General features: G+C 43.4%; 1 protein-coding gene across 35 annotated transcripts in view; it reads right to left on the bottom strand.

Moving 5' to 3' along the window:
• Window positions 1–26,459, bottom strand: part of CACNA1C (calcium voltage-gated channel subunit alpha1 C) — a 723,794-nt gene that overhangs the window by 133,798 nt on the left and 563,537 nt on the right. For 20 of the 35 annotated variants that reach the window (XM_065582612.1, XM_065582596.1, XM_065582633.1 and 17 more), the window contains exons 10-14: window positions 22,853–22,927; window positions 19,177–19,267; window positions 8,496–8,522; window positions 6,135–6,295; window positions 5,053–5,278 (exon numbers count right to left, since the gene is read on the bottom strand). In XM_065582612.1, the coding sequence (XP_065438684.1) occupies window positions 5,053–5,278; window positions 6,135–6,295; window positions 8,496–8,522; window positions 19,177–19,267; window positions 22,853–22,927 (580 nt within the window). The remainder of the gene's footprint in view (window positions 1–5,052; window positions 5,279–6,134; window positions 6,296–8,495; window positions 8,523–19,176; window positions 19,268–22,852; window positions 22,928–26,459) is intronic. The other 15 variants (XM_065582639.1, XM_065582726.1, XM_065582757.1 and 12 more) reach the window with 1 other exon arrangement.

Genomic DNA, 26,459 nt, shown 5'->3' with positions numbered 1-26,459 from the left:
TGGCCATACTTTGCATTCCCTCTGCACCAAACTACAGAACGGCACTGGCGTGAAAACGGGCTGCATTATGGGACACAGAGTGTCCACTCTGAAGCAGCTTCCATGCTGCCCTCTTGGCTGCTGGACACCTCCCACTCCACTTCAAGCTCTGCGGTGGCCCCTTTTCCTATACCAGTGTTACCCCAACAGCAGCAGTTATGGGTCTGACAGCAGAGCTGACCTGAAACCTGTTATCCTTTAATCACTCCCTCTAATCACACACACGGTTGGGTCTCAACAAGTTGCACATCCTCCATAGCGTCCAGTCATGATCTGTCAATCTGCCTTCCACCTGCAGATCCTTCATCCTTTGTTACTCTACTAATAAGTGACTCCCCCTGCATACCTCCTCACCCAGAAGTTCAACACTGGCCAATACTGTCCATTCCACAGCAGCTATTGTGGACTCAAGTCTCGTTCTGAAGTTCCAGTCACAACTTCTACATAGACATAGATAGGAGAGGAGCAGGCATCAGCAGCTCTATATCTCCTGTCTTATGATGAGGGAGTCCATTCCTTCTGCTTATGGATCGGGCACCAGAAGAGCATTAAGTCCCATGTGAGTGGCCTGGAACATTCTCTGAGCATGACTCTCTAGATTTTTAGGTTACTGTGCATCCCTTGGATGAGCTTTCATTTGAGCTTCTCTAACTGTAGGAGGGCACAGCAGAACAGTCCTGCGTTGTTGGAAAGCTAATTCTAACCACACACAAACAGAGAAATATTACATTCCTTAGACCCTCCCCCCCCGGATTTAAAGCATTGAAAAAAGGTTTGAATCATATGAATGCCAACAATCTGGACTCAGGTGCCTACCATCTTGGTTGATGGTCCAGGGCACTCGGCTAGGAATTGACAGTCCTGGGTTCAATTGCCTGCTCTACTGCAGATTTTCAGTGTAACCCTGGGCAAGCTACTTAGTCTCTCTGCCTCAGTTCCTTTTTTGTAAAATGGGCATAATAGCACTTCCCTACCTCAGAGGAGCGTTATGGGATAAATACAATAAAGACTATGAGGAAACCAAGATACTATGGTAGCGGGGGTGGAGGGGGGAGGATTTAAGTACCTTAGGTAGACTGGGATGTAAGAACATATTAATCCCTGGTTTAACCCTATTGAATCCAACTGGAGTCATATGGTGAAAATCTCAGACACCTCAGAAGATTTACACCTAAAAGGCACTAACAGGGAGGTTCTTCCAGTATCCACCTATCACTCGTTTCACAGAAGCATTCCAAGACAGCAGGTGATATTTTCTAATTCTACATTAGTCAAGGAAGAAGGTGAGCTAATAGTTGTTTTTAATCTCTAAACTCTATACTTTAGTAAATTTCACATATGATCACTAATGGGGAAATTGACACCTATATAAAAGGTCAGCACACAGCCTGTGCACCACTCAAGTCCCATTAACCACTTAAAATAGGGTTTAACTGAAGAGCTTGGACTAAAATCAGGAGTCCTGATTCCCAGTATTGTGCTTTGAAAGTCCCAAGATTCTTCTTCCCTGTCTTTATACACCTTCAACTATGGCTTTTGTGATACCTGCAGTCTCAAGATACGGTTCTTAAAATGGTGGTAATGATGGTGGGCTGTCTACACTAGCACTTCCAACATTGTTCACCCAACACAGACACTACATTGGAGGCATAAGAACCCTCATTGACTTAATAGAAAACCAACCATGGACATCCAGTGGCAGGACTTAGCTTTAAAATATGAATCTAAGTTTATAGTTAGGAAATAATGGATTACTTTTCAGTTTATATAAAGGAATAAATATAGGGTTTTATAAAGCCATCTAGAATAGCTCATTTGACAGTCATTTGACTTCTCTCAGCATGGGAAGATATTCTGTACAACACTGTAAAAATTAGAGAGAACAAAACAAATAGATTATACTGCTGCTTCTTAATTTATGTCATGAAATAATTCTGATGATTATTTATAATCTTCCAAGTAATGTTTGCTCTTGAAATTCTCACAGTAGTTCCCAAAACTATGGGGTATTCATTCAACTGTGTTTTTATTTGCTCTATGGTATTATGGAGTAGTAGTCATGCTTTTCATATATGTGCATATTTTTGATGCATTGAGAGTTTGTCTACACTTGATACTTATCATGGAAAATTCACATAAATATATGAAGATTAAGTTGTCTAAGATATACCCTTGCCATCATATTTTCCATGATTTGTGCCTCTTTTTATCCTCTTGATTATCACTATTTCTACGTCCAGTATGTCTGCATGTCAGAAATATATATTTGACATATAGCATTACACTGTCATCTTTTCTGCCTTCCTGCTTTTTCTGGGATGGCATCTTACTTTATTATCATTCCATGCATGTGGCTTATTCCACCAGTGTCTATAATGTTAATGACACTAAATCATCACTGTGTTTAGAACTGAGTGAAGAATGGGAAAACTGGCAACTGTACTAGAAAGAACACTCACAAGAAGCAGGGTCTTGGCATATTTCAGTGTGTCTTTCTAATTTCCAGATGTAAGGGTCTGAATTCCCTTAAACACTCCCTGGATTTCTAGGCAAAAGGTTCCACATCTATGCCCCTTTTTCACAGAGAATTCTCCTAGCAGGATTGAAAACTGTTCTCTCTCTCTCTCTGCAGGAGTGGAGAAGAGTCCTGAACAAACAACACTTCCTCTTCATCATGTGTTACTTCTTTTTCCGTAAAACCTGCTGGTAGAATGGCCTATCTGCATCCTATTAACTTAGGCCTGGGACAGGCACCTTCCTTAGAAACTCGGCCAAGAGATCAATGAGCCATATCTAATTAAATTTTGTCACCCTTTGCCTTTAGTCCCAGGGATCCAGAAAGAAGACAAACTCTGCAGATCTGGGCTCTCCATTCCTCCCGGGATGCTGAATCTAATAGTTTATTTTTGCTAGTTCCTATTCCATGTATCTTCGCTGACTCTTCTAAATAGGCCACCTTCCTTTTGAATAGTCACAGCCTTGCCTTGGCCAATGTCTGAACTGTCTTTATGGCTGTAAACCTCTTTTCAGCCCTTGACATCTGACCTTGAAAGCCATCCACCCTTGGCAGTAAGCTGAACCATAGAAACTTCAAAGGTGTTTTTAATTTTTTTGGATTCTATAACGGCTGTTAAATTCAGGGTAAAACCTTATACTAATCTGGCATCCAAGTCAGTTGTTTTTGTCTGCAGCACAGCTTTGCCATCTTGAACGTCTTCCAGATCTGGTCTTGCTTTTCCTGTGCTCTGTGTTTTTATCTCCGTTTTCAGAGAGTTCTCCTTCTGGAAGTTTAAAATGATTGTAGGGCCATTTTCATACCCGAGTCTGCAGGAAAACCCATGGTTTCACCCCCACAATTGAAGCTTTTACAAAGTGCTGATTGGAAGCCCATATGGGTGAGCCTCAGACCCCATTCTCCATCAAGCGACCACTTACATGAATTTATATGGAAATCCTAAATCTGGATGAGTCAGAAGCTGACATTTCCTGTGACTTCACCTCAAGCTGGCAAAGTCCTGCTAAATCAGGTTTGTGTTTTGCAGTACCTGAGGGAACAGAATCACTGACTAGGAGGCACTGTGCCTTTGTGGAGAGGGAGGGAGAGAAAGAAGGGAATTTAAAAAAAAAGAGCTTGAAGAAGGTCTCAGTTGCTGCTGCCAGTGTGGGGCTCCCCTCCTCTGAGGGAGGAACTGGAATGGGAGGAGGAAGTGGATATAGTCCTCTCTCTGTTGCTGCTAGGGCTGACATCATGCTTCTCTCCATAGAGACTGGGGGAGAGGAAGCCACCAGGGTCCGCTCCCTGGTCTGCCTATTGTTGTGGCTGCTGGGGTTGGCAATGAGCTTCTCAATCAACTTTTTTCCCATTTAACGCAGCATTTCAGGCCTCCTTGAGTCACCATAAAGCAGCAAAAAAAGGGCACATGCTAATTTCTTTTTGATTTGACAGGGACCCTTAAAAGATGCAGCTTGGTGGATAACATCTTCCCATATTTTAAAACATTAACCTGCTTAGTTTAAAGTGCTTCCAATCAGGCTTGCTAATCACCCAGGAGGATGATTTCCCGTTTCTTCAAGTGATGCACACATAGGTGCTGACTTTTTGGTTCCTGGGGGGTGCTCGACCCCTGCTTCACCCCGGGTCCCGCCCCTTTTCCACCCCTTCCCCCAAGTTCCTGCCCCCACCCCACCCTGCCTCTTCCCTCCCCCATTCCATCCCCTCCCCCCAGCGCCTCCTGCACACCGTGGAACAGCTGACTGCATCGGGCGGGAGGGGCTGGGAGGCAGGGGGAGGCGCTGATTGGCGGAGCCGTTGGTGGGTGGGAGGCACTGGGGGAAGAGGGAAGCATTGGCGGGGGAGCTGATGGTGGGTGCTCAGCACCCACCATTTTTTTCCCATATGTGCTCCAGCCTCAGAGCACCCACGAAGTCAGTGCCTATGGACGCACCTCCAATCTTTACAACTCCCCAATCTGTAGAGAAAGGGGATCAATTCTCAATGAACCCCTCACTCTGACTTCTCCCATTTCTTCCCTATGAAAGAGCTGATGTCTCCATCCCAAGGACATCCTTACCCTGGCATAAGGCACACAAGCACCCTAAATCCCCTGCCAACAGGCCAGTCTCAAACTGCTCCGCTTTGGCTATGGAATTTCTGCTCAGCTGTTTCTTGTTCCCTTCCCTTCCCTTCTCCCATCCCCCCAAAAAGGTGTCTGTTTCTGCTCAATCGTGTGCAGGTGCCTTTAGTTCTCAGCTGCTCTCCAGAAACCACTGTACTGCCAAAGGTACACACTGCAAATGACTGAGCAGAAACTGGGATGCCCTTTGGAGGAAGAAATGGTTTATATGAAGCAGTAGGTAGGATAGTGGATGGAGTGGAGCTGCTAGGAGATCAGTGATTTGGATACATGTGGGTGCGGAACAGATATCAAGTACCATATTTGTCCATGATGGTAATGCTCCTAGGCCTGTCCCTGCTTCATCCCCAAAATTGACATCCATGGAAAACAGAAGTACCTTGTGATTTTAAATATTCTCAGGAGTCGGACGCATCTCAACACCGAGATGCCCAACGGTGACATGATCTTGGTCTCCACCAGGATGGTCTCCAGGATTCCTCCACAAACAATAAAGCAGTCAAAGCGGTTGAAGAGCGATACAAAGTAGGCCTGGAGACCTAAGCTGTACATCTTCAGCAGCATCTCTGCCGTGAAAAGAGCTAGCAGCACCTTATTGGCAGTGTCTCATGAAAAAACAGATAAAGAATAATTATTATAATTTAACCCAAAACCACCACCAAAAATCCCACCCACTACTACCAGCAAAACAGCTGAGGTCAGAGTGAAAAGAGGGAGGACTCTGCTCAGCGTGCAGCCAAGGAAGTGGGCCTATGTGCTGACAATCCATGCATGAAAATGTTTTGCATAGAAGCCCTGGTTTCAATCACAACACTTCCCACATGCATGTATTACACAGCTGTATAACCTCCTTGACAGGAACTGTGCTTTCCAATGCACAACCTCCTGTCACACTTGTCATCTTCCGATGTACAGGTTACAGCTATTGGCTGCCGTGTTATCTGCTGTTGTTTAATTCAGCCTTTCAGCTGCTCTCATTTCCACTGAGGATTCAGCTGTTTATTTCTTAGACTAAGGGGAACTTCATAAATCATTCCTCCCTCCTCACCTCCCTTGTAACCAGAATGTATCATAAATGCCATTCGAGTGACAAACTGGGGAACTTACAGCCAGCCCTGAGAATCTACTCTTAAACTGGCAGCCCAAGTACTGCACACACAGATAGCAGTAAACTCCAGCTATGTGACCTCACCTGGATCTAAAGGAACTCTCTAGCTGGGTCCTAACAGCTGAGCCCTCAGTGTTCTCTGAGGCCTCTCATAATGCAGTCATGTATTTGAGATACTGTCTAGCATCCTCTGCAAATAGAGGATTGTATTTGTTTGTAGTTCAAGGCTGGGATTTCAAATACTGGGCCATCAGACCTCATTAACTCTTCCTTTCTCTTTCTCCTTCCCTGTAAGTTTGTTTGTCCCTTGGTTACAAGGACAGCAAGCAGAAGAACCACCTGCCTCATCTCACCTTGGACCTCTGTAAGCCAGTATGGCTGGTTGTAATGTTCAGAAGCGATGGTAAGGGTGTTGAGAAACACAAGGAAGATCACCAGCCAGTAGAAAATATTGGACTTGACAGCAGCTCGGCACTTCCTCCTGCAGAACCTGTTCCACCGGCGCCAGTACCGGCTTGAAACGGGAGAAAGAAAAAAGGGATGAAAAAATGGGGAGGTGTAAGCCATTGCAAATCCCTCAGTTAAGTCCTTCAGCTTTCATTCAGGTGTATTATGGAGTCTGAAGTGATGACAGTGAAAGGCTTTTAAATCCATGCTGGGAGAGAGTCTCCACTACTGCTCAGGGTGACTACAACGTCTGAACAAAACCCGGTTCTAAACAAAGTACTAAGATTCTCGGGTGGACGAGCCCTTTGAGCCAGTATGCCTTGGTGAGAGGAGGCATGTGCTGACCAGAAAGAAAAGGCCTCTAGAGATTTCTTGTTTTCCACAGAAATAGTAAGCTTTTGAATAACTGTGGGCCTGGTCATGGGTCAGATCCAGTGCCCACGGAAGTCAACTTTGAAAGTCTTTCATTGCCTACAATGGGCCTGGAATCGAGGCCCCCAGAGAGGTGCCGTGTGCCTGTGAGTCTCAGCAAAGAGTGGGAATGTCAAGTGCTCAGCACCTATCAGTATCAGGCCCAATAAGACAGCCAACTCTGTACTGAAAACAATGTCACAAAAGTCTATTTTCTTTGAGATCAATGGGGGACCTCAACATCTTCCCTTGTGCCTGTTGATAAGGATGCCATTTGCTAATAAACAGTACCCCTTTAAATTATGCCTTCCATGAACACAGCCCCTCATGAGTGTCACACTGATTTCTCAGGGTAATTACTAACCACAGAAGGTATTTAAAGCTAATTATACACCTCCTACTCTTCAGAATTTAACTTGCTTAGCAACCAGTTTCCAGGCAACTCTTGGCACTGTATAATACATCTAATAGTTTTTATTATATATATATTACATGACAAAATGGAACGGGAACTTTTCTTGGCTAGACCTGTCTCTCTCATTCCCTGTCCAGTGGTAAGCAGCGACCTCGTGCTAGGACAGAGTTCAGCACCTAGACACACTAAAGCCAGATGCAAATATTCCACAACTGCTTAAGAATCTTACAGCAAAATTTTTATCAGGTACTAAACTGCTAGGTAAAATACTAAAAAATTTTCTACGAAACACAAGTAGTTTGTGTGCGCTCAAGTGGAAGAGAGTCTAGAAGTGTTATTTTTGAAAAATGAGAAAATTATTGTAGTGCCTGGGTAATAGAGATACTCTGAAATCATTAGGAATAAGTGCATGAGGATCAAATAGCATTAATGCTGTGGTCTTGTTTTCCAGCCTTCATCTAGTCCAAAATGCGTAAGTGTATGAGTGTGCATGTGCATGTGTGTGCGCTATATGTGCATGTATTTGCATATAGGAATACTTATGCTTTCCTGTGTGTCTACATGTGTCAGCATGCATGTACTGAACATGTGCATTCACATGTACTTGTGTGAATGTGCCTGGGTTAATATGACAATTCTACATTATTATTCACATCTCGTGTATGAGGAAGAAAACAGCAGTTTATTGAGGAAGCCAAAAAATTTCGTATAAAATTCTAGTGTTAGAAGTCTCGCTGGACTTAGAATTCAAAACCATGAAGCCAATATGGGTCATATACGGGAGAGGGAAATGGACTGGAAACCTTTTTCACAATGAACAAGTATATATTTATAAGCATGATGGAGTAAATTCTGGCAGTATAAGTATATGTCTGGTCAGCCCAGGCCCTCCACACATTTCTAAAAGCTGATAAATTATTAAGAATCAAACATCCAGTAGGGAAACTCTGTGGATCCTGCTACAAAAGGGTAAAAGATTCCAACTCTGTGCAGTGGTGGGATGAAGCCTAATTTAACATGGAAACCTTATCTCTTGAGATATTTACCACTAAAGAGAACAGAACACTACCCAATGCTATGAAAAACAAGTCCTTGGGTTGGCCTTTCAGTGGAATGAATACCAGCTGATGATCTAACTGGTCTGTCTCTAGCTTTCTATAATTTGATGACCCAATGTTACCAATGGGGAAGCTTTCAGGAGTTGAGCCAACACGCCAGCAAATGTGAACTTCCGAGATAAGTGTCACCTTTAACTCTTGGGCCTTATTTCAGTCTAATATTAAGTAAAATGGTCACTGATTTTGGTGGATTATGACTAAAATCTATCAACATTGGGAATGGCTTAGAGCTATCCGTGTGCCATGGTGACAGTGAAAGATAATTTTAAAAGGTGGGATACAAACCAGTGGAATGACAAAAAAATATACTATATTTTACTCACCTAAACTTAGATTTGGAGATCCGATGCCTGAAAGATAAGAGTTACTGTTAGTGCTTCTAAATGAACTGTACACTCTAGACCTCCATGAAAACAGCAATAGAAAGAAATAAGAATAAGCACAATGGAGTCCCAACGCATACTGTTTTCCTCTTTGAACACTGTAACTCAATCCATGCCACTGGCAGTTGCTCTGGCAAAAGAAGAGTACAATCTTGTTAGTAAGAGGAGGGAGAGTGGTGCCATGTGAACCTGAGGATTCCGTCACCTACATCATCAATGAAACAGCCCTTCTGTTATCTAATAGGTCATTCTGATGCCAAGGTTACCATAACCCTGTTACCAAATATCTTATACAAATGTGACCATCTTCTTTTTTCTTTTGTCATTGAAGAGTTAGAGTTCTCTGGATTTTACTTTTATATGAAATAAATGTATGTTAATATATAAATATTAGCACTTTGCCTTTATATAGCACCTTTCACCTGAGGCTCTTGAAGCACTTTGCAAAGGGTGTTGTTGTTGGTAAATATCATCTTCATTTTGCTGAAACCAAGGTATAAAGGGTTATGACCAACAACTTCACATTTGGGTGCCTACAGTCACATGTAGTCATGTAAATTAATGTGGCCTGATTTACAAAGACACTGAGAGCCAACAGTTTCCATTGACTTCATTGGGATTTGCGGGTGCTCGGCACCCTGGAAAATCAGACCACTTTCATCCTAAATATGTATTTTAGTGTCTAATTTGAGGCACCCAAGTTTAATGACCTAGGTGACTTACTTAACATCATACAGCAAGTCACAGGCAAAACCAAGAATAGACTCCCAATCCTCTTCTCAAATCATTACACTACTCTGCCTGTTAACACACAAATGTAAAGTTTAAATGACCTTAATGTAGCTGCAGAAAACAACAATAACCAAATAAGAGCTCTTCAGAACATAAGGGGAATCTGCACACTCTCTAGTCGGTGAGAAATTACTGTTGAGTTGCATAGGAACGTCTCTTTTTAAGGCTCCATCTAAGGAAACTGATACACTGCTGATGATAGTTGTCAGCAAAAGGTTCCCCTGAACCAGCTTAAAAATGGTTTAGCTGCTAGCATAGATGGGACAAAATCATTATGGAGTCTTAACCATCTCTTAACCATGCTTTTTATAGTGATGTTAAAAATGGTTTTGTCCCTGTGCAGGAAGATCTGTCACTGACGGACCAGACACCAATGGGTCAGTTTCTTTATGTGGAAGGGATTTTAGAGATAGAAACATATTTCACCAGCAGATGGTCCAAATAAAGAAAAATCCTCTACACTGAATGCATCTCTCCTGCTGTGTCATATGCAAAGAAGACTAGGCCACATACCAGCCTGCAGTGAATATAGACAACACCACAAAAAATCTTTTTATAAAGAAGAAGAAATAATGTATCTTCTAATATAACACATTGCTGTAAAAAACAATGGGAACTTAAAAGTGAATGGGGTAATGAGGTACACCCAGAGGGTATCCTTAATATTATGAGGTTCTAAATACTATAATTTGGAAGAAGTTTTGTTTTGAAAAGCCATCTCTATAGATGGTACAATATGTAGATTTAATGAATGTTCAGATTTAAAGAATGTTTTAAAAGTATGACCTAAAACAAATCAGAATTTGTGAACATGCAATAGGAGAGAGAGAGCTCAGTCAGAGCAAGGGACAAGTCACAGTGGATGGAAGGAAGAAGTCAAAGGGTGTAAGAGAGAGATAGAAGGAGAGGGAGAGAGAGTGAAAGATGCACAGAGAATGAGAGGAGAGGTCACTCCTAGAGAACGGTAGGGAGGAACAAGGGAGAGAGGTGGAGAGAGGAAGATGTCATGAGGGAGATGACCAATGGAAGGTGAAGGACAGAAGTTTAAAGACCTCTGGGGACCCCACGGGCTGAATTCAAGTGTGCCTCCTGCTTTACAAAAAAGGGAACTATGTGGCATTTAAGGAACCTTTTATTTAGGTAAGAAAAAAGTTGTGGCAGGTGTTATACTTATCATGCATGTGATAATTACATCTCTGATGCACAAGGAGCTGCAGTAAAGTGCCTTCACTTCTCTGCCAGGCTAGCTAATAATCTTTCCACTGCTTTGGATGCCCTTCTGCTAGGGCAGAAGGTTTATCCCATGGGGGTGCTATCTATATATAGCACAGGTCAGGGAAGGAAGAAGATATTTTTATCTAGAGCCAGAATAGAAGGGTGAAATGTGAATTCTGAAAACATAAGTTGAATAATATGATTGATTCTACAAACATGGAAACATTATGTACAGTAGACCAGCTAGTCTGTAACACTCCTCTCAACTGACCCTTACTACCACAGGCCTCCTGCCTTTCAGAACCACAGTCATCCTTCTCACACAAAAACATGCTGTTCTATCTATTTCTATTGCTGTCAACAGACTGGATTCTGGTCCCTTGTTACAAACCCTTTGAGCCACTCCAAAATTACACGTGCCTGAGGCTCAGGGTGGACAAGATTTAGTGCTGGACAAAGTGATGAGTTTAAGACCAATACTTCACAACCCTATTATGTTAGGAGCTGTATGTCACTGGAAAAGAGAGCTTCCCAGTTTTCCAATGAAACACAGCTTTTACTTCTAGCTCTGGAAGGTCTTCAGATATTGGACCTTACAATCCTGACATTTAAAATACAGGAAAGCTATTTTAGATCATTATTAGATGTTTTTAGAGCTCTCTCTGAGTAGAGCAGACTTAGACTCATACTAGTTTAACTCACCTAAGTTTAAAGAAGGAAGGACGCCAAAATAGTCCCCTGTTTGGTTTTTAATTCCCTAAAACTTTTCTAAAATTGTATCTTCATAAATCTGTAACATACAACAGATAGTATGTGGGGTATAAAGAGTTAATGAGTTCAGGGTGATCTGCATAAATCACAGAAATCTGCTATAGCCCAGATTCTTACTGACAAAAGCTTTACACAACACCATCACACATCAGACCACCAAGTATTTCATAGGAGAAAAACGGAAAGACGTTTATGAAGAAATGTGTGATACTCTGGTATGAAAGCTATATAGAAATAAAATCTATTGCACTGAGAATGGGGAGCATTTAGGCACCAATATAACTGTGCATCTACCAGAACAGCAATTCTGGGAACACCTTACAGGTCTCCAAGAATGTAATATTAATCATGATATTGTACAGATATTCTCAGTGTACAGATTTTACTAAAATATAACCATGCAATTATTTGGTCACAGCTATTACTATACTGTATAACCTCTCAAGTAATTATCTTCCTGATGACTTACAAACCCCCATGGACACAACTAAAAGCTCTCAGAACATCAGTAGCATAGAAATTCACTTATTGTAACTCTAGGATATACACAACTTTTGGGATATTCATCATATCCAAGGAGGTGCATTGTTCAGATCTGTTGTGACACTGATTGCATGTTGATATGACACAGGTTAGTGGTGCAGTTAATGGTCAAACAGCAAAACAAAACTTTCCGGGTAACATTTTTTCCTGGTTAATTTAAAGGTCCTAGAAAAATTCCTTGCTTGTTTCCACTCAGGACTTTGGAATGCCTGAAATAGAGACAACCACCAAAGATCCCATTTTAGACCTTTCATGGGACAAATGCCTGTGACAGGGCACTTTAGGGGGGTTAGTCAGTTTCAGGTAGGTACCCAGCAATAAAGCTAGTAAAATTGTTAGAGATGAATTCTGCTCTCAGATGTGCCTATGTAATTCCTATGGCAGTCACTGAACTAAGCTCTTCTTTCAGGTACATTCTGTGTAACCCCATTAACATCAGTGGAGATGCACAGATGTAAGTGATGATAGTAACTGGCCCTTTGTGTATTAATTAAAGTAAATTAATTAAAGTAAATTCTAGTAAACTGGGACACAGTACTGATGACAAAAGGACAGTTAACTTTGCTTCTAATACCGGTTCAGATATTCCCACGACTCCACTGTGACTTGATGGGAAGATCTTTACTTGACAACTATACTCAGTCTCCTGGCAGAATCAGTGAGCTGAAGCAGTGCCTGGAGATTGATGCCATTTCTCCTTTCCTGTTCTCTCCCTATAGTATTGCTCTGACTCCACGAGAACTGAAGAGCAACCCCGACCTGACTGGATGGACACCGAATTGTACTGGAGTGACAGCTGCTGAAACCAGCAGTGGTAAGAGACAGCAGAGCATCTCCATAAAATCATAGAATCAAAGAAGATTAGGGTTGGAAGAGACTTAGGAGGTCATCTAGCCCAAAACCCTGCTCAAAGCACGACCAACCCCAACTAAATCATCCCAGCCAGGGCTTTGTCAAGCCAGGCCGTAAAAACCTCTAAGGATGGAGATTCCACCACCTCCCTAGGTAACCCATTCCAGTGCTTCACCATCCTCCTAGTGAAATAGTATTTCCTAATATCCAACCTAGACCTTCCCCACTACAATTTGAGACCATTGCTCCTTGTTCTGTCATCTGCCACCACTGAGAACAGCCTAGCTCCATTCTCTCTGGAATCCTCCTTCAGGTAGTTGAAGGCTGCTATCACATCCCCCCTCACTCTTCTCTTCTGCAGACTAAATAAACCCAGTTCCCTCAGCCTCTCCTTATAAGTCATGTGCCCCAACCCCCTGATCATTTTTGTTGCCCTCCGCTGGACTCTCTCCAATTTATCCACAATCTTTCTATAGTTGGGGGCCCAAAACTGGACGCAATACACCAGATGTGGCCTCACCAGTGCCGAATAGAGGGGAATAATCACTTCCCTCGATCAGCTGGCAATGTTCCTACTAATGCAGCCCAATATGTTGTTAGCCTTCTTGGCAATAAAGGCACACTGTTGACTCATACCCAGCTTCTCGTCCACTGTAATCTCCAGGTCCTTTTCTGCCAAACTGCCGCTTAGCCAGCCGGTCCCCAGCCCGTAGCAGGGCATGGAATTCTTTTGTCCTAAGTGCAGGACTCTGCATTTGTTGAACCCCATCAGATTTCTTTTGGCCCAATCCTCCAATTTGTCTAGATCACTCTTGACCCTATCCCTACCCTCCAGCCTATCTACCTCTCCCGCCAGCTTAGTGTCATTCCAAACTTGCTGAGGGTGCAATCCATCCCCAAATCTCTCCCGCCAAAATCTTAAGGTGATTTGCTAGTCAAGGAGTTACACCACAGGCTGGGAAACTAGACTGTGGTTTTAGAGTCTAATGGATACTCTAGAACCTGACTGTGAAGTAAGGGGCAGGGGGAGGGGGCGGTTCAGGCTAGTCACAGAGTTGGAAATGTGAAGGATCCTCCTCTATAAAGCCAACCTACTGTCCTCTATACACACATCTCATGAGGTAATGGGCTTTGGCTGTGAGTACCAACGGTCCAGGCTGTGATACTTTGGAGGGTTGTAGACAAGAAAGAGAAACAAGGGCCAAGCCTGTGCATGTTCCTACTGAACTCAGCAGTGAGTTTCTGGGCTTTTGGCAGACATTTGTTACCATTGCTCCTGATGTGGCGGGGACCAGAGATCTCGCAGCAGCAAAGGCATCTTTTCAGACACGATTTGCTTGTCAAGCCCAGAACAGCAGCAGCCACGGCAGACAACAAACCTGCATGTGATCAGCTCTTCCCCCTTCTCCACAGACGCCGGTGCTGACTGTTCTCGGAGTTGCAAAGGAATTGTTCTGCCAGCCAGAAGAGCACAAGGAAAAGCAACAAGGGAAATACACTGATGGATCAGCTGCTGCCAAGAGCTTTCATTATTTACAGGATTTTCAGGACATAGCAAATTCAATTGAAAAGCCTGTGTAGCTCATTTATTTGGTTTTATTCTGCCTTTTTTGTTTTACCCCCCCGTGGAAAATGGTTGGACTATACCAGGATTGAAAGGAAATCCTGGCCAAGATGAAAATGCCAAATGGCTGATTGTTCCAATGAAAGCTGATCATTTGAAGCTGTTTCTTCCTTTGAGTTCAAATGCTTCAACCCTCTACTGTGGCCTCCTGGAACATGAGTCTCAACAAGGGGTTTTCTATAGATCAGCCACTCATATAAAGGCAAGAGCGTCATGTCACCCTGCGTATTTCTAGTTGTACTGGAGGATCAGATTTCTTGGATGCACCTAGTCCAAAATTCAGTTCCAATGAGGCTAATATTAAGCATGGGTCACTGCCTGACCTCAGGAATCTAAGCTACAACAACATGGGCTCCAAATTAAAGTTATATTTGTAGGGAATTCATATGATCTCTGATAAAAATGCAGCATCTCAGATAAATTACTCACCACTGGGAAGTCCTGTGACTAAGGCTTCTCCTTAATCCAAAATCCATTGCTCCTAGGTCTAGGTTTAACACCAGTTTATTTGTTGCAGAGGATCATGGGAAAGACATTTCAATGCACCGTGTTAAAATAGGTTAGTCACAGTTGTGGTGGGACAGAGGTAAGGTTAGGGTTACCTCTTTCAAATTTTGTCTTTGGGATAAAACTGTTGTGTTACCATTCCAATGCAGATGTTATCACAGTGTGAGGCAACATCATGGTATGAGTGACGTCATGTTGGCACTGCAGAAGTTTTGGAATGCTTGTAGATGGTTCTTGATAGTCTTATCAAATTCAGAACGGTCCCTAAAAACTGGTATGTATTACAACCACTCTAGGCATTGTGAGCCAAACCCATCCCTGATATAACTCCATTCATGTCCATGGAATTACCCCAGGGATGAATTTGACACAGATTTTTTGTTTTTGTTTTGATAAATTGGATGTAAAGCACATTAATCAAATCAAGAAATCCAAATTTAACTCTTCCTAGAACTCCTTCTGTTGGTTCTAAGGTTAGCATCACTCCAGACAGCTCAGCTGAAGAAGGTACTTGCTCTAGGCTTAAGTACTATAGAAGGTTTTTCTATAGTACTTACAGGTTTCTTTGGAGGATGATTCACCAGGAAACTACTTCTGCTGGAGGGGTGTTCTCCTGATCTCCCTGAGAACATATCTCCATGAAGTCAGGTAAGGCTGTCAGGGGAGATTTCCATTTCCAAAAGAGATGCTTGGAATTGGCTTCTTGTGTTGATATTTCTGCCATTCACAGACCTTTTTTTAAGGTTCTACTACTTGATATAAGAACAGAAAGAACATCCAGTAATTCTAAGTCATCTTTAATAACATTGCTTTTCCTTTCCTTCTCCTAAGGGCATGTCTTCCTCTTGTCATAAGTACATTCTGATGGCGAGGTTGACTTGCCAAACTGACAGAGTTAAATACCCTTTAGCCGGATGTCACTAAAAAAATCAACTTTGACTTGAAATCTCCCTGTTGCTCCTGTCATGTCTGGTTGTAGTTTGCCCAGCATGATCTCTGCCCTCTGGGAAAAAATGTGCTTATAACAAGATGAAAGGGACTCATTGCCACTGAGATTTTACCAGATCTGTAGAAATGATAATTTGCCTAAAAGACAAACTGAAGCTTTACAAAGCTCATCTACTTATATCATTTGTGCAAGCAAATTCCTGTGGAAAGATGAACTCACAAAGTTCTGCTAAAAAGTACAGGTCAGATCTTCAGATAGAGTAAATGAGCATTGTTCAACGGAAGCCAAATGAGCAAAAAAAAAAAAAAAAAGCCTGTTAGGAACTGAAGATATGGCCCTATAAACTTGTTTGAAAGATTCAGCATTCTTCATACAAGAATTACCCCTGTATTTTACAGCAAATTGAGCTAATCACTACTTCCCTATTATCAGGCTAAATCCTGATGTCCTTACTCAGCCTCTCCTCAAGGAATACACTCGTTGAACTTATTATGTAGGAATCTCACAATTTGACCTATTTTTTTACATGGGGTATTATGGTTTACATGAGGACTGACCAAGGACTTAATAGGAACTTCAGGATTTGGTACATCCTAACAATCTGAACTTCAGACTTGTTGCTGCCTGAGGGGGAGACATGGCAACTACAATAAACTAGAGATGGGCCCAAGCACCAAAGTTCAGATCCAGATCTGAACTTCCCTAAAGCTGGAGAGTTTTCAGATCCAGATTATTGGTTCAGGCCCATTATTAAGACAGGAACCATTGGCAAAATGTGGATCTCAGTCAAGATTTGGGTTTGGATTTCAAACACGCTGGTGTGGCCTCTTATTATCCTGGTGGCAGGGAGCATCTTCCATTTCCCTGACGCTTGGAACAGTACCAATGGGGCCTAGAGGAACCTGCACTCAGTCTTCTTTTGGCCAAAGAAAAGTCTGCTGAGATTCTAGTCTTTTTTGGAAGAAGGAATGTGAACCCCCTCTCCATAAAACTGTATTGGTTTCAACTTCCCACTACATTTGAGATGTTCTCAGATATAGTGGAGAGTGGCAACTGCAGAGAGATGGCTGCATCTCCCTCCTTGATCCTCAGCTGTCCAACCCTGGTGGAGCTTAGAACAGCAATGGGCCTATCTTAATTTCCACCACAGTTGAGGATAAGGTGTAAAGGAGCTTTGCTCCACCATGCACCTTCTTGTCCAGGCCCAGCCCCTGGAATTCCCCTGACATGTCCTGTCCTTACACTTTGGGTAGGCAGATAGCTGGAGCAGAAAGTAGCAGGGTGGAATTTTCCACTGGTCATCTCTGGCTATTGTAGGCCCACTTTGCACCCCACAGAAACATATATCTAAGAACCTGATTACCTACAGAATTGAGTGTTAGCCTCAGTATCCTGGCCACTTTCCAGTTAAGGTAATTCTACTCTAGCTGTCAAAATCCCCCCTGCAGTTTCAACATAGGACAAGTCATCTTTCATGTCTCCGAAACCCATGAATGTGTAGTGTCTCTTGGCACTTTCAGATAGCCACCACTTTTCACCCTGAAGGTGGGGTCAGTGCTGGAAAAGTGATCCCTACATACACAGATCATGAAGTGCTTTAGGATCCTTTGGGATGAAAAGCATGATATGAATGCACATTGTAATATTAAATTATATTATATATAGGTGACTATATAGACATTATAATACATTTGCCATTTTTATTATTATTTGTGTTATGCTCGCGCCTAAGGACCTCACCGTGACAAGCAATATACACACAAAGGAAAAAAGAGACAGTCCCTGCCACAAAGAGCTCACAATTTAAGTATGCAAAAGACAACAGGTGGATGCAGCAGACAGATGGAGGGAGCACAAGGAAAAAGAATAAGTAATTTTTCGTGAGCTGGGTGATGAAAACAAACTGCACTTTCAAATAACTTTGTGCACACCAGATAAGTAATTACAGATAGTGTCAACTATTGACCAATATTATGGGGCCTAAATTATGCTTGTATAGTATAGGTCCCAGGGAGCTTGGGACATATTTGTGCCTCCCTGAGTTTTCCAGTTTGCAAGGGGACTGTGCAGGCTGCACCACAGGTGTGCTGGGCCTGTTCTGCAGGGCAGTTGAGGTAGTGATGTCACTTATAATCCCACCTACCACTTCCTCCCTTTGGCGTGACATATGCTCCTGGGTGCACACTAACGTAGCATTCTGCCTGCAATTGTGACCAGCCCTTGTGAGAGCCAAGCAAGAGGGCGAGAGAAAATGCCTTTTCCCTCTGCCATAGTCCAGCACATAATATTTTAAATACCTTCCAGAAATACTGTCTCGCATATTTTGCATATGTGTCCAATAGATTTTATGACCTATGGCATTTTATGACCCATGGCATTTTTTCTCACTGAGGTACTTCTATGTCATCATTAACATTTTTATAAGAAGAGATACCATGCTATGTACAGTAATCAGAGCTTGATGTGCAGTGCAAATCCCATTAGTCCTGATAAAAGCATTGTGCATTGAACTGAGAACATATCCAGAATTCCGGAATCTGGATCCATCACTTTTAAATGGACACTTTTCAAAATAAAAATATGGGGCCCAATGCTGCAACCCTTGAGGCGTGCAGGTTTGTGACCACAGATATATATTTAAATTATTTTACCTGTTTTATTAATAACACCTTAAGTAATTAAACCTGAAAGAATTCTGAATATCAAAATGATTTTACATAATATATGATGTTTGCTTGCTTTTTGCATGTCACTCAGCTCATTAAATCAGACGAGTCAGTTTCACTCTTTGGTTCTCATGTGCTAGATAGAACAATGTCATTCTGTCTGGGTTTCTATCAATACAGGAGAATGTTTAATTAAAAAAAAAAAACGGTTTTCATCAACTTTTTAAGAAGTAAATTATAGGGCTTGTCTACATGGGGAGTGATTCCAGAATAGCTATTACTGATTAACTCCATGTGCAGACATTCATATTCCAGAATAAGAGTGCCTTATTCTGAAAATCTTATTCTGGAATAAGAGTGTCCTCAGATGAAGTTAATCAGGAATAGTTAATCCACTTCAAACTTATTCTGCTTTAATTTTCATTTGTAGATAAGACCATGGAAACAGTTCTTTTTATAGTGCACCTGATTCTGGTCTAATTAACACCTGTGTAAATCCCAAATCTCTCCACTGAGATCAAGAGTCACTCTGGATTTATCTGACTGAGATCAGAATATGGCCTATTAGGTTTCATAACTCCCCACGTACCATTTTCTTGTTTAAAACCCCTTAAGTTTGCATTTAAAATATTTGGACTTAACCCTTTAAATCAATCTCGCTTGCAGTAGAAGCAACATCAATATCTTTATATATGTACTCACGCCAGCCTAGCACCGCAGTTTTCTCCTTCAATATCTGCTCCCGCCACATTGTCTGTGTTCACGGACTCAGTCTCACTTGTAGGCATGCTCACTGCAAAGGTCAAAGTGAAGAAAAAGCAAAGAGCTGGTGATTACTTTGCAACACATCTATTAGCAACCAATGACAATGGAAGGGCCAGCTTAGCAAAGAAGTCTGAGTAGCAACATCTGAGCGTTATGCATTGGGCCCTACCAAATTCATGGTCCATTTTTATCAATTTCACGGTCACAGGGTTTAAAAAATCATAAATTTCATCGTTTCAGATATTTAAATCTGAAATTTTACAGTATTGTAACCGTGGGGGTCCCGACCCAAAAGGGGGTTGTTGTGGTGGTGGGGTCGTAAGGCTATTGTAGGGGGGTCACTTACTTCTTCACTGCTGCCTTCAGAGCTGGATTGCTGGAGGACGGCTGCTGGCCAGGCACCCTGCTCTGAAGGCGGCGTCATTGCCAGCAGCAGCACAAAGGTGAGGGTCACATGGTATGGGGGACGGGTTGCCACTTTTTGGGGGGTGGCAGGGCCAGCCTTATGGGTGGGGCCAGGGTCAAGAGGATGCTGTGGTCATCTCTCACCATACACAACCAGCCCAAGGCCCCTTTGACCCTGAGCACTGGACCTGGAGCCCGGAAGGGGCAGAGCTGAGGATGTCCCAGCCAGGAGCTCCTACTGTGTGCCAAACGCCAGCTGCTAGTCCTGCCGGGCTGCTGCTGGTGGCAGCGCTGCCTTCAGAGCTGGGCTCCCACTCAGCAGCCGTTGAGCTTCCTGCAGCTGGGGGAGGTTCCTGGAGGTGGGTCTGACCCGGCCCCAGTAGTAGCTCCTGCAGAGTAAAAAGAAGTCCCATCCCTTCCCATCCTGGCCAGGACTAGCAGCTGGAGCCTGGTGCAGGGTAGGAACCTCTGGGTGGGGTGCTAGTCCTGCCCTCCGCTACAATAGCCAGATTTCACGGGGGGAGGCCAGATTTCACGGTCCGTGATGCGTTTTCCATGGTCATGAATTTGGGAGGGCCCTACTTATGCAGTTTGCTGAGCAAGTCTGTGGCCTTATTGCATAGGTCAGGCCAGGCAGGAATAGCTTAAGTATATACACAAGTTCCCCAACCAGAAGAGTGGGACAAGAGCTGCTGCTCTGCTTCTTTCAGTGAATTAGTCCCTTGAAAGTTTATAAATAGGATCAATGGAAACTGGAGGGAAAATTTGGCAAAACCACCAAAGAGATTAACAGTGAAACGTTTAAAAAACCCATTCCTTTATTTATGCATGGTCTACATTTTTTAAAATAAATGATATATGTTCTGGTGAACTGAATGCCGATGAAAAGTACCAGAGTCACAGTTCTTGTGACTGAAGTCCTCTGTTATCTGAAAAGCAGCTATAGCACAAGCGGCAGTGATGCTATCCTCCACTGTGCCTCAACCTTACACCTGAAGGAATGGGATCTCTAGGATTGAGAGAGTAGCTCAGTTTCTATGGCCCAGTCAATCTTTGGCCCGACCTTCTAGAGTTTCCAACAAGGAAGCTAATGAATCCTGACTGTGGTGGAGTTTTTGTGTGAACACCTGTCAATTAAGAACCTGGCTGAGTCCACTAACTCATTACATATATGTCACTGAGCAGCCATTATATTGTAATCCACATCTACCTGATCTGTTTTTGAATAGGGGACTGACTTCCTAGACCATTATCAATCCCCTAAACCTTTCATTCCACCAAGAGTTCATGGAACAAGACAGCTCCAACTGAGTAGGTGCTTGTGTCCCTTGTTTGGAGAATTAAAATACCTCCTTAGCATATATCTGTCTGAGGTCGTGTGGCACATAGGATAGCACTTCTCCCCATGTGCCTTTCCTCCCTACTTTCCAAATACACAAAATGAATTAAAGACAAAGAAATGACTCTTCAAGCTGAATGGCATGATAGGGGTTGGACAGATGTCTGATAGGGTGTCAGAACATGACCTACGTTAGCAGCTGAACAGATGTCAGTGGGACTTTAGAGTATGCCATGTATTAGCAGCTGGAAAGATATCTAAGTGTCCTTTTTCCTTTGTAGAGAGGCAAAGTTTGTCTTGTAAATGGCTTGTCTAGTTTTTGTAAAGTCTATCCATGAGGAAGTTTGTGTGGAAGGTTGGTTTCTTATGAGAGTATCCAGTTCTGAGAGCTCATTCTTAATCTTTCCCTGTTTGCTGTATAGGATGCTGATCAGGTGGTGTATCTTTTTGCGGATACAGACTAACACGGCTGCTACTCTGAAATATATCTAATGGGCTGTTGGAACATGTTGTGTATTACTAAGAACACAGCTATTGTTAGCAATAAAACAGACATCTGATGGGCCACCAGAGCAAGAGCTAAACTAACACCAGGAGATAAACCTGATGGTCCTTTCAGGGTGTGCTCTGCATTTGCAACTAGGGAGATGTCCAATGGGCCATGAGACCAGGTCCTCTTTTAGCAGCTGGAGAGAGATCTGATGGCCCTTCCAAACATATCCTGCATTCTTGTTTCAGTGCAGAGTCTTCCCTCTTTTTCAACCTAACAATCTCTAGCATTTCTACTTTGTCTCTTATGGAGAGCTAAATTTCTTAGATTGTGTTTTTGAGCACTGAATGAAATATTTGACACTGTGGCACTTAATCCAACATGACCAAATGCATTGCTCCAAGTGTGTCCACTCCTTTACATAATCTTATGAGCTGGGTGAAATCTTGTTATGGGTTGAGTTAAAACCCCATTGAGATTGAGAGGTGTGAACGCACCATTCAATTAACATTACTGTAAGCATAAACCCTCACTTAAAACAAGAAGAGTGTGTGAAATCTGCCCAGGAGCTTTTGGCTGAGTATTGCTTTGGATAGGGGTGAGTGTGGGAGGGGAGAGGGGACAACAGACTGAAAAAGACAAGAACAGAGAGGCAGATGCAAAATGCTAGAAAGCCTAGCAGTAGCCTGTAAGCACAAGGTGACGCTGGAAAAAAGGTAGAAGAGAGTGACTTTGGATCTGCTAGCTAGCAAGGCTTGGGGCTGTAAGCTAAGAAACTGCTCCTTTTGTTCTTTCTTTCTCCTGGGTTTGCAGAAGGAAGATTTTGTACATTCCTTGTAAATAAACAAGATTGCAACAAAGAAAATACCAGACTCCATCAATTTCTACTTCCAACTGGAACATTTCTAGGGTCCTGAACTTTGATTAGCTGCTTAGGTCAAAAAGGGGCAACAATAACATATGTGCTCTTATTGTCTTATTTGCTTGGAGAAACAACCCAAGAAGCCAGCTACATTAATATTTTGATGCACAAGAAACCGCCAAGCAAACTGAAAAAGAAACCGAGCCACAAGGTTAACTTTTGATCATACAGTCTGACCCCCCCTCTAGGAAAACAAAACAGAGTTATTTGGTACATAATCTTCAGATATGAAGTGAAGCACCTTCAAGACATATTTGAGCTTGATTGCAAATGGAAAACAGTTTTGAAGATATTAGAAAAAGGTTGCTTTGCAATAGGAGTTATTACCTCAAACACATATACAGGACACTGCACAAGCAATAGAAGGAGTGAGGCACATACATGCATAAATATACTTACATACAATATATATACATATATACACACGTTATGGACACAGAACGCAGTGGAACATTACCATGGGTTTCTGTGGAGTGACTAAACCAAGCAAACTTCCCTTTCTTCTTATCAGGCAAGCCAGCAGGAGTGCTTCCTTTCACAGACAAGATGGTCAGTGTCAAGTACCAGGAACAAGACATCAATAGAGAGCATGCAGCCAGTGACAGGCAAAAGAAAAAAACAAGGAACTCAGCTTACACATATGACATCCACTTCTGTCTGAAAACTTCATCATGAATTAAAAATACAAAATGGAAAATAAAGGCATATGGAAGTATGAAATATTACAACATACACTGTCAGAGGAGAATCCTCCCTTTCTTTCTGCTCTTAGTTACAAGCTGAATCCTGCAAGCATCAAACCATTGAGTTAAAGTTGTGGGCCAAATCCTTGTCCCACTGACGTTAATGGCAACATTCCCGAAGAGCGACTAATCTAGCTATCTGTGCTCCAAACTGTGATTGCCTTGCTCCTGGGAGTAGTCCCATTGAAGTCAATGGGACTTGTTGCATAAATAAGGCAATCACAATTTGTCCCCAAGTTATATGGCTGCATTGTGGGCAATGGGGCCAGGATTTGGACTAGCCCATGTTTGAATACACATTTGTTTGATTTCCTCCGCTGGGTTGGCAATGGTACTTGAAAGCTCTTGGTGGACTGCTGTGAATGCAATTCTCTGTTTTATGCCGATTTCCAGAGATTAAAAACATCTACCAAGCAGGCCCAGAGGAGCTGAACAACAGAGTCATGCCCAGACTGAAATAAGAGTGATGAGTCTTTTTCCCACACTATGTCTCCTGCTTTCCACCTGAAGTTACATTGAGCATCCGCCCACTGACGTTCTGGTGTGTGGGTTTGTATGGCATTATAAAACACCGATCCACTGTTTATTACACACAAGTGGCCAGATCCTCCACTAATCTTGCTTCTGCTCTCTGCAGGCGGGTCTGCCTGTCCTAAATTCGAGTAGACCAGGTGGGCGAGGTAATATTCTTTATTGGACCAACTTCTGTTGGTGAGAGACAAGCTAATTAGAGTGCGCTGAGGGCTGCACTGCAATGGCCACAAAGGCTCAAATTACAGCCAAGGATCAGCATAGTAAAGACGTAGTCAAACTGTGGCTTGCACTCTTTTACAGTTAAAGGGCGGCTCCTGGAGCCCCCCACCTACCCCTCCACCATTCTCCGCCTACAGGACTGGGAAGGGGGGAGCTCGGGGCTTCTGCCCTATGGCGGGGTGGTGGGACGAGGGGCTTTTGTCCTGCAGGGAGGGGAGTCTAAGGGCTTTAGCTCAGTGCAGGGGCATCAGGCCCACACCCCTGCAGGCACTGTCCCGCGGGGCAGGTTGTGCGTGTTTTGCAGCTCTGGAACTTCTGAAGATTATTGTATGCAGCTCGTAGGGTCAGTAAGCTTGGCCACTCCTGGCATAGCACATTGTCATGCACTCGGGCGTGGCTACATTAATGCAATTTTTAGTTGTAAAACACAACATAGGTGGAAGATGTTCACAGCAATAAATGCGATAAATCTCTATGCGTATGCCAGAGGAACCACGGCCTAGAGGTTAACGTGCAGGACAGACAGGAGAACGGGGCTCATAACCCCAGCTCTGCTACAGCATCCCTAGGCAAATCACTTTAACCTTTCTGTGCCTCATCTCCCCCATCAAGATAAAGGGGAGAATCATACAGTAACTCCTCATTTAACGTTGTCCCACTTAACATTGTTTCAATGTTACATCCCTGCTCAATTAGGGAACATGCTCGTTTAAAGTTGTGCAATGCTCCCTTATAACGTCGTTTGGCTGCCTGCTTGTAAGATTCTGTGGAAGAGCAGCGACTTTACAAGGGAGCATTGCACAAGTTCCGCTTCTCTGCCTCCTCCCCTTCCCTCCCATCGCTTCCCCCACTTCCAAATAGTTGTTTAGCGGCGCTTAGGATTTTCTGGGAGAGAGGAGGAGGAGTGGAGACGCGGGGCTTCCCTGCTCCTCCCCCTCCCTCCCAGCACTTCGCGCTTAGGACTTTCTGAGAGGGAGGGGCAGGAGCAGGGAAGCCCTGCGTCTCCGCTCCTCCCCCTTCCTCCCTCCCTCGCTCCCTCCCAGAAAGTCCTAAGTCCCGCCAAACAGCTGTGAGGCGGGTCTTAGGACTTTGTGGGGGTGCTCTGGACAGGAGGAGGAGTGGGGGTGGGAAGAGGTGGGCCTGGAGCATTCCAGAAAAAATCCGAGCCTGTTCTCCGGGGAAACTGCCGCTGCTGCTGCAAAAGTGCTTCCTAGTGTCCTTGCCTGCAGCGGGCTGTGCACGTGTGGGGTAAGCCAGGGGCACGTCCCAACCACAGTACAATACAGTGCTGTACAGTATACAGTATAATGCCTTTTGTCTGCCCCCAAAATTTTTCCTTGGAACCTAACCCCCGCATTTACATTCAATCTTATGGGATAATTGGATTCGTTTAACGTTGTTTCACTTAAAGTTGCATTTTTCAGGAATATAACTACAACGTTAAGTGAAGAGTTACTGTACTCACGTTCCCCACAGCCATGGTGCAAAGCTTAATATGTTCATGTTTGTAAAACATTTTTAGCTCCTCAGAACGGAAGGTGCTGCAGAAGAGCTAATTACTGTATCATTCAGATATCTACATTATTGAAGAGAGCAAGTCTACAGCGGGGTTCAAATGCACAGTAGTCCAACGCCGAGCCAGTGCCTATTAAACAGTCAGCTGACTCCCCGTTACTCAGAAACACTAGTCGCCAAAGATGAACCGAGCGCCAGCCTTGCTGCAGTGGGAGGGACTTACTTTTCAACACCGAAACGAAGGAGGCAGAGGCACACACAGACTGGGACAGGGTATGAAACGAACCACAACAAATATGGAGGGGTGGGGGGCATTCTTATCTAACCCTATTCACAGAGATGCAAAACTTGTTAATGGCACCCAGACTTTAGACTTGAAATAAAGTGCACATTTTGAACAGTGAAGGTAATTAACCATTGGAAGCTATTTAGAAAAGCTGGACATGCGTAAGTCCATAGGGCCGGATGCAATGCATCCGAGGGTGCTGAGTGAGTTGATTGATGTGATTGCAGAACCATTGGCCATTAACTTTGAAAACTTGTGGTGATCGGGGAGGTCCTGGACGATTAGAAAAAAGCAAATCTGGTGCCCATCTTTAAAAAAGAGAAGAAGGAGAATCTGGGGAACTACAGACTGGTCAGTCTCACCTCAATCCCCAGAAAAATCATGGAGCAGGTCCTCAAGCAATTCATTTTGAAGCACTTGGAGGAGAGGAAGGTGATCAGGAACAGTCAACATGGATTCACCAAGGGCAATTCATACCTGACCAAACTGATTGCCTTCTATGATGAGATAACTGGTTCTGTGGATATGGGAAAAGCGGTGGACATGATATACCTTGACTTCAGCAAAGTTTATGATACGGTCTCCCACAGTATTCTTGTCAGCAAGTTAAAGCAGTATGGACTGGATGAATGGACTATAAGGTGGACAGAAAGCTGGCTAGATCGTCAGGCTCAACGGGTAGTGATCAATGGCTTGATGTCCAGTTGGCAGCCGATATGAAGCAGAGTGCCCCAGGGGTTAGTCCCGGGGCTGGTTTTATTCATCAT

Source organism: Chrysemys picta, chromosome 1, assembly GCF_011386835.1.
Source record: "Chrysemys picta bellii isolate R12L10 chromosome 1, ASM1138683v2, whole genome shotgun sequence".
NCBI classification, from domain to species: domain Eukaryota; kingdom Metazoa; phylum Chordata; order Testudines; family Emydidae; genus Chrysemys; species Chrysemys picta.
This window is presented reverse-complemented; position numbering and strand designations above follow the sequence as displayed.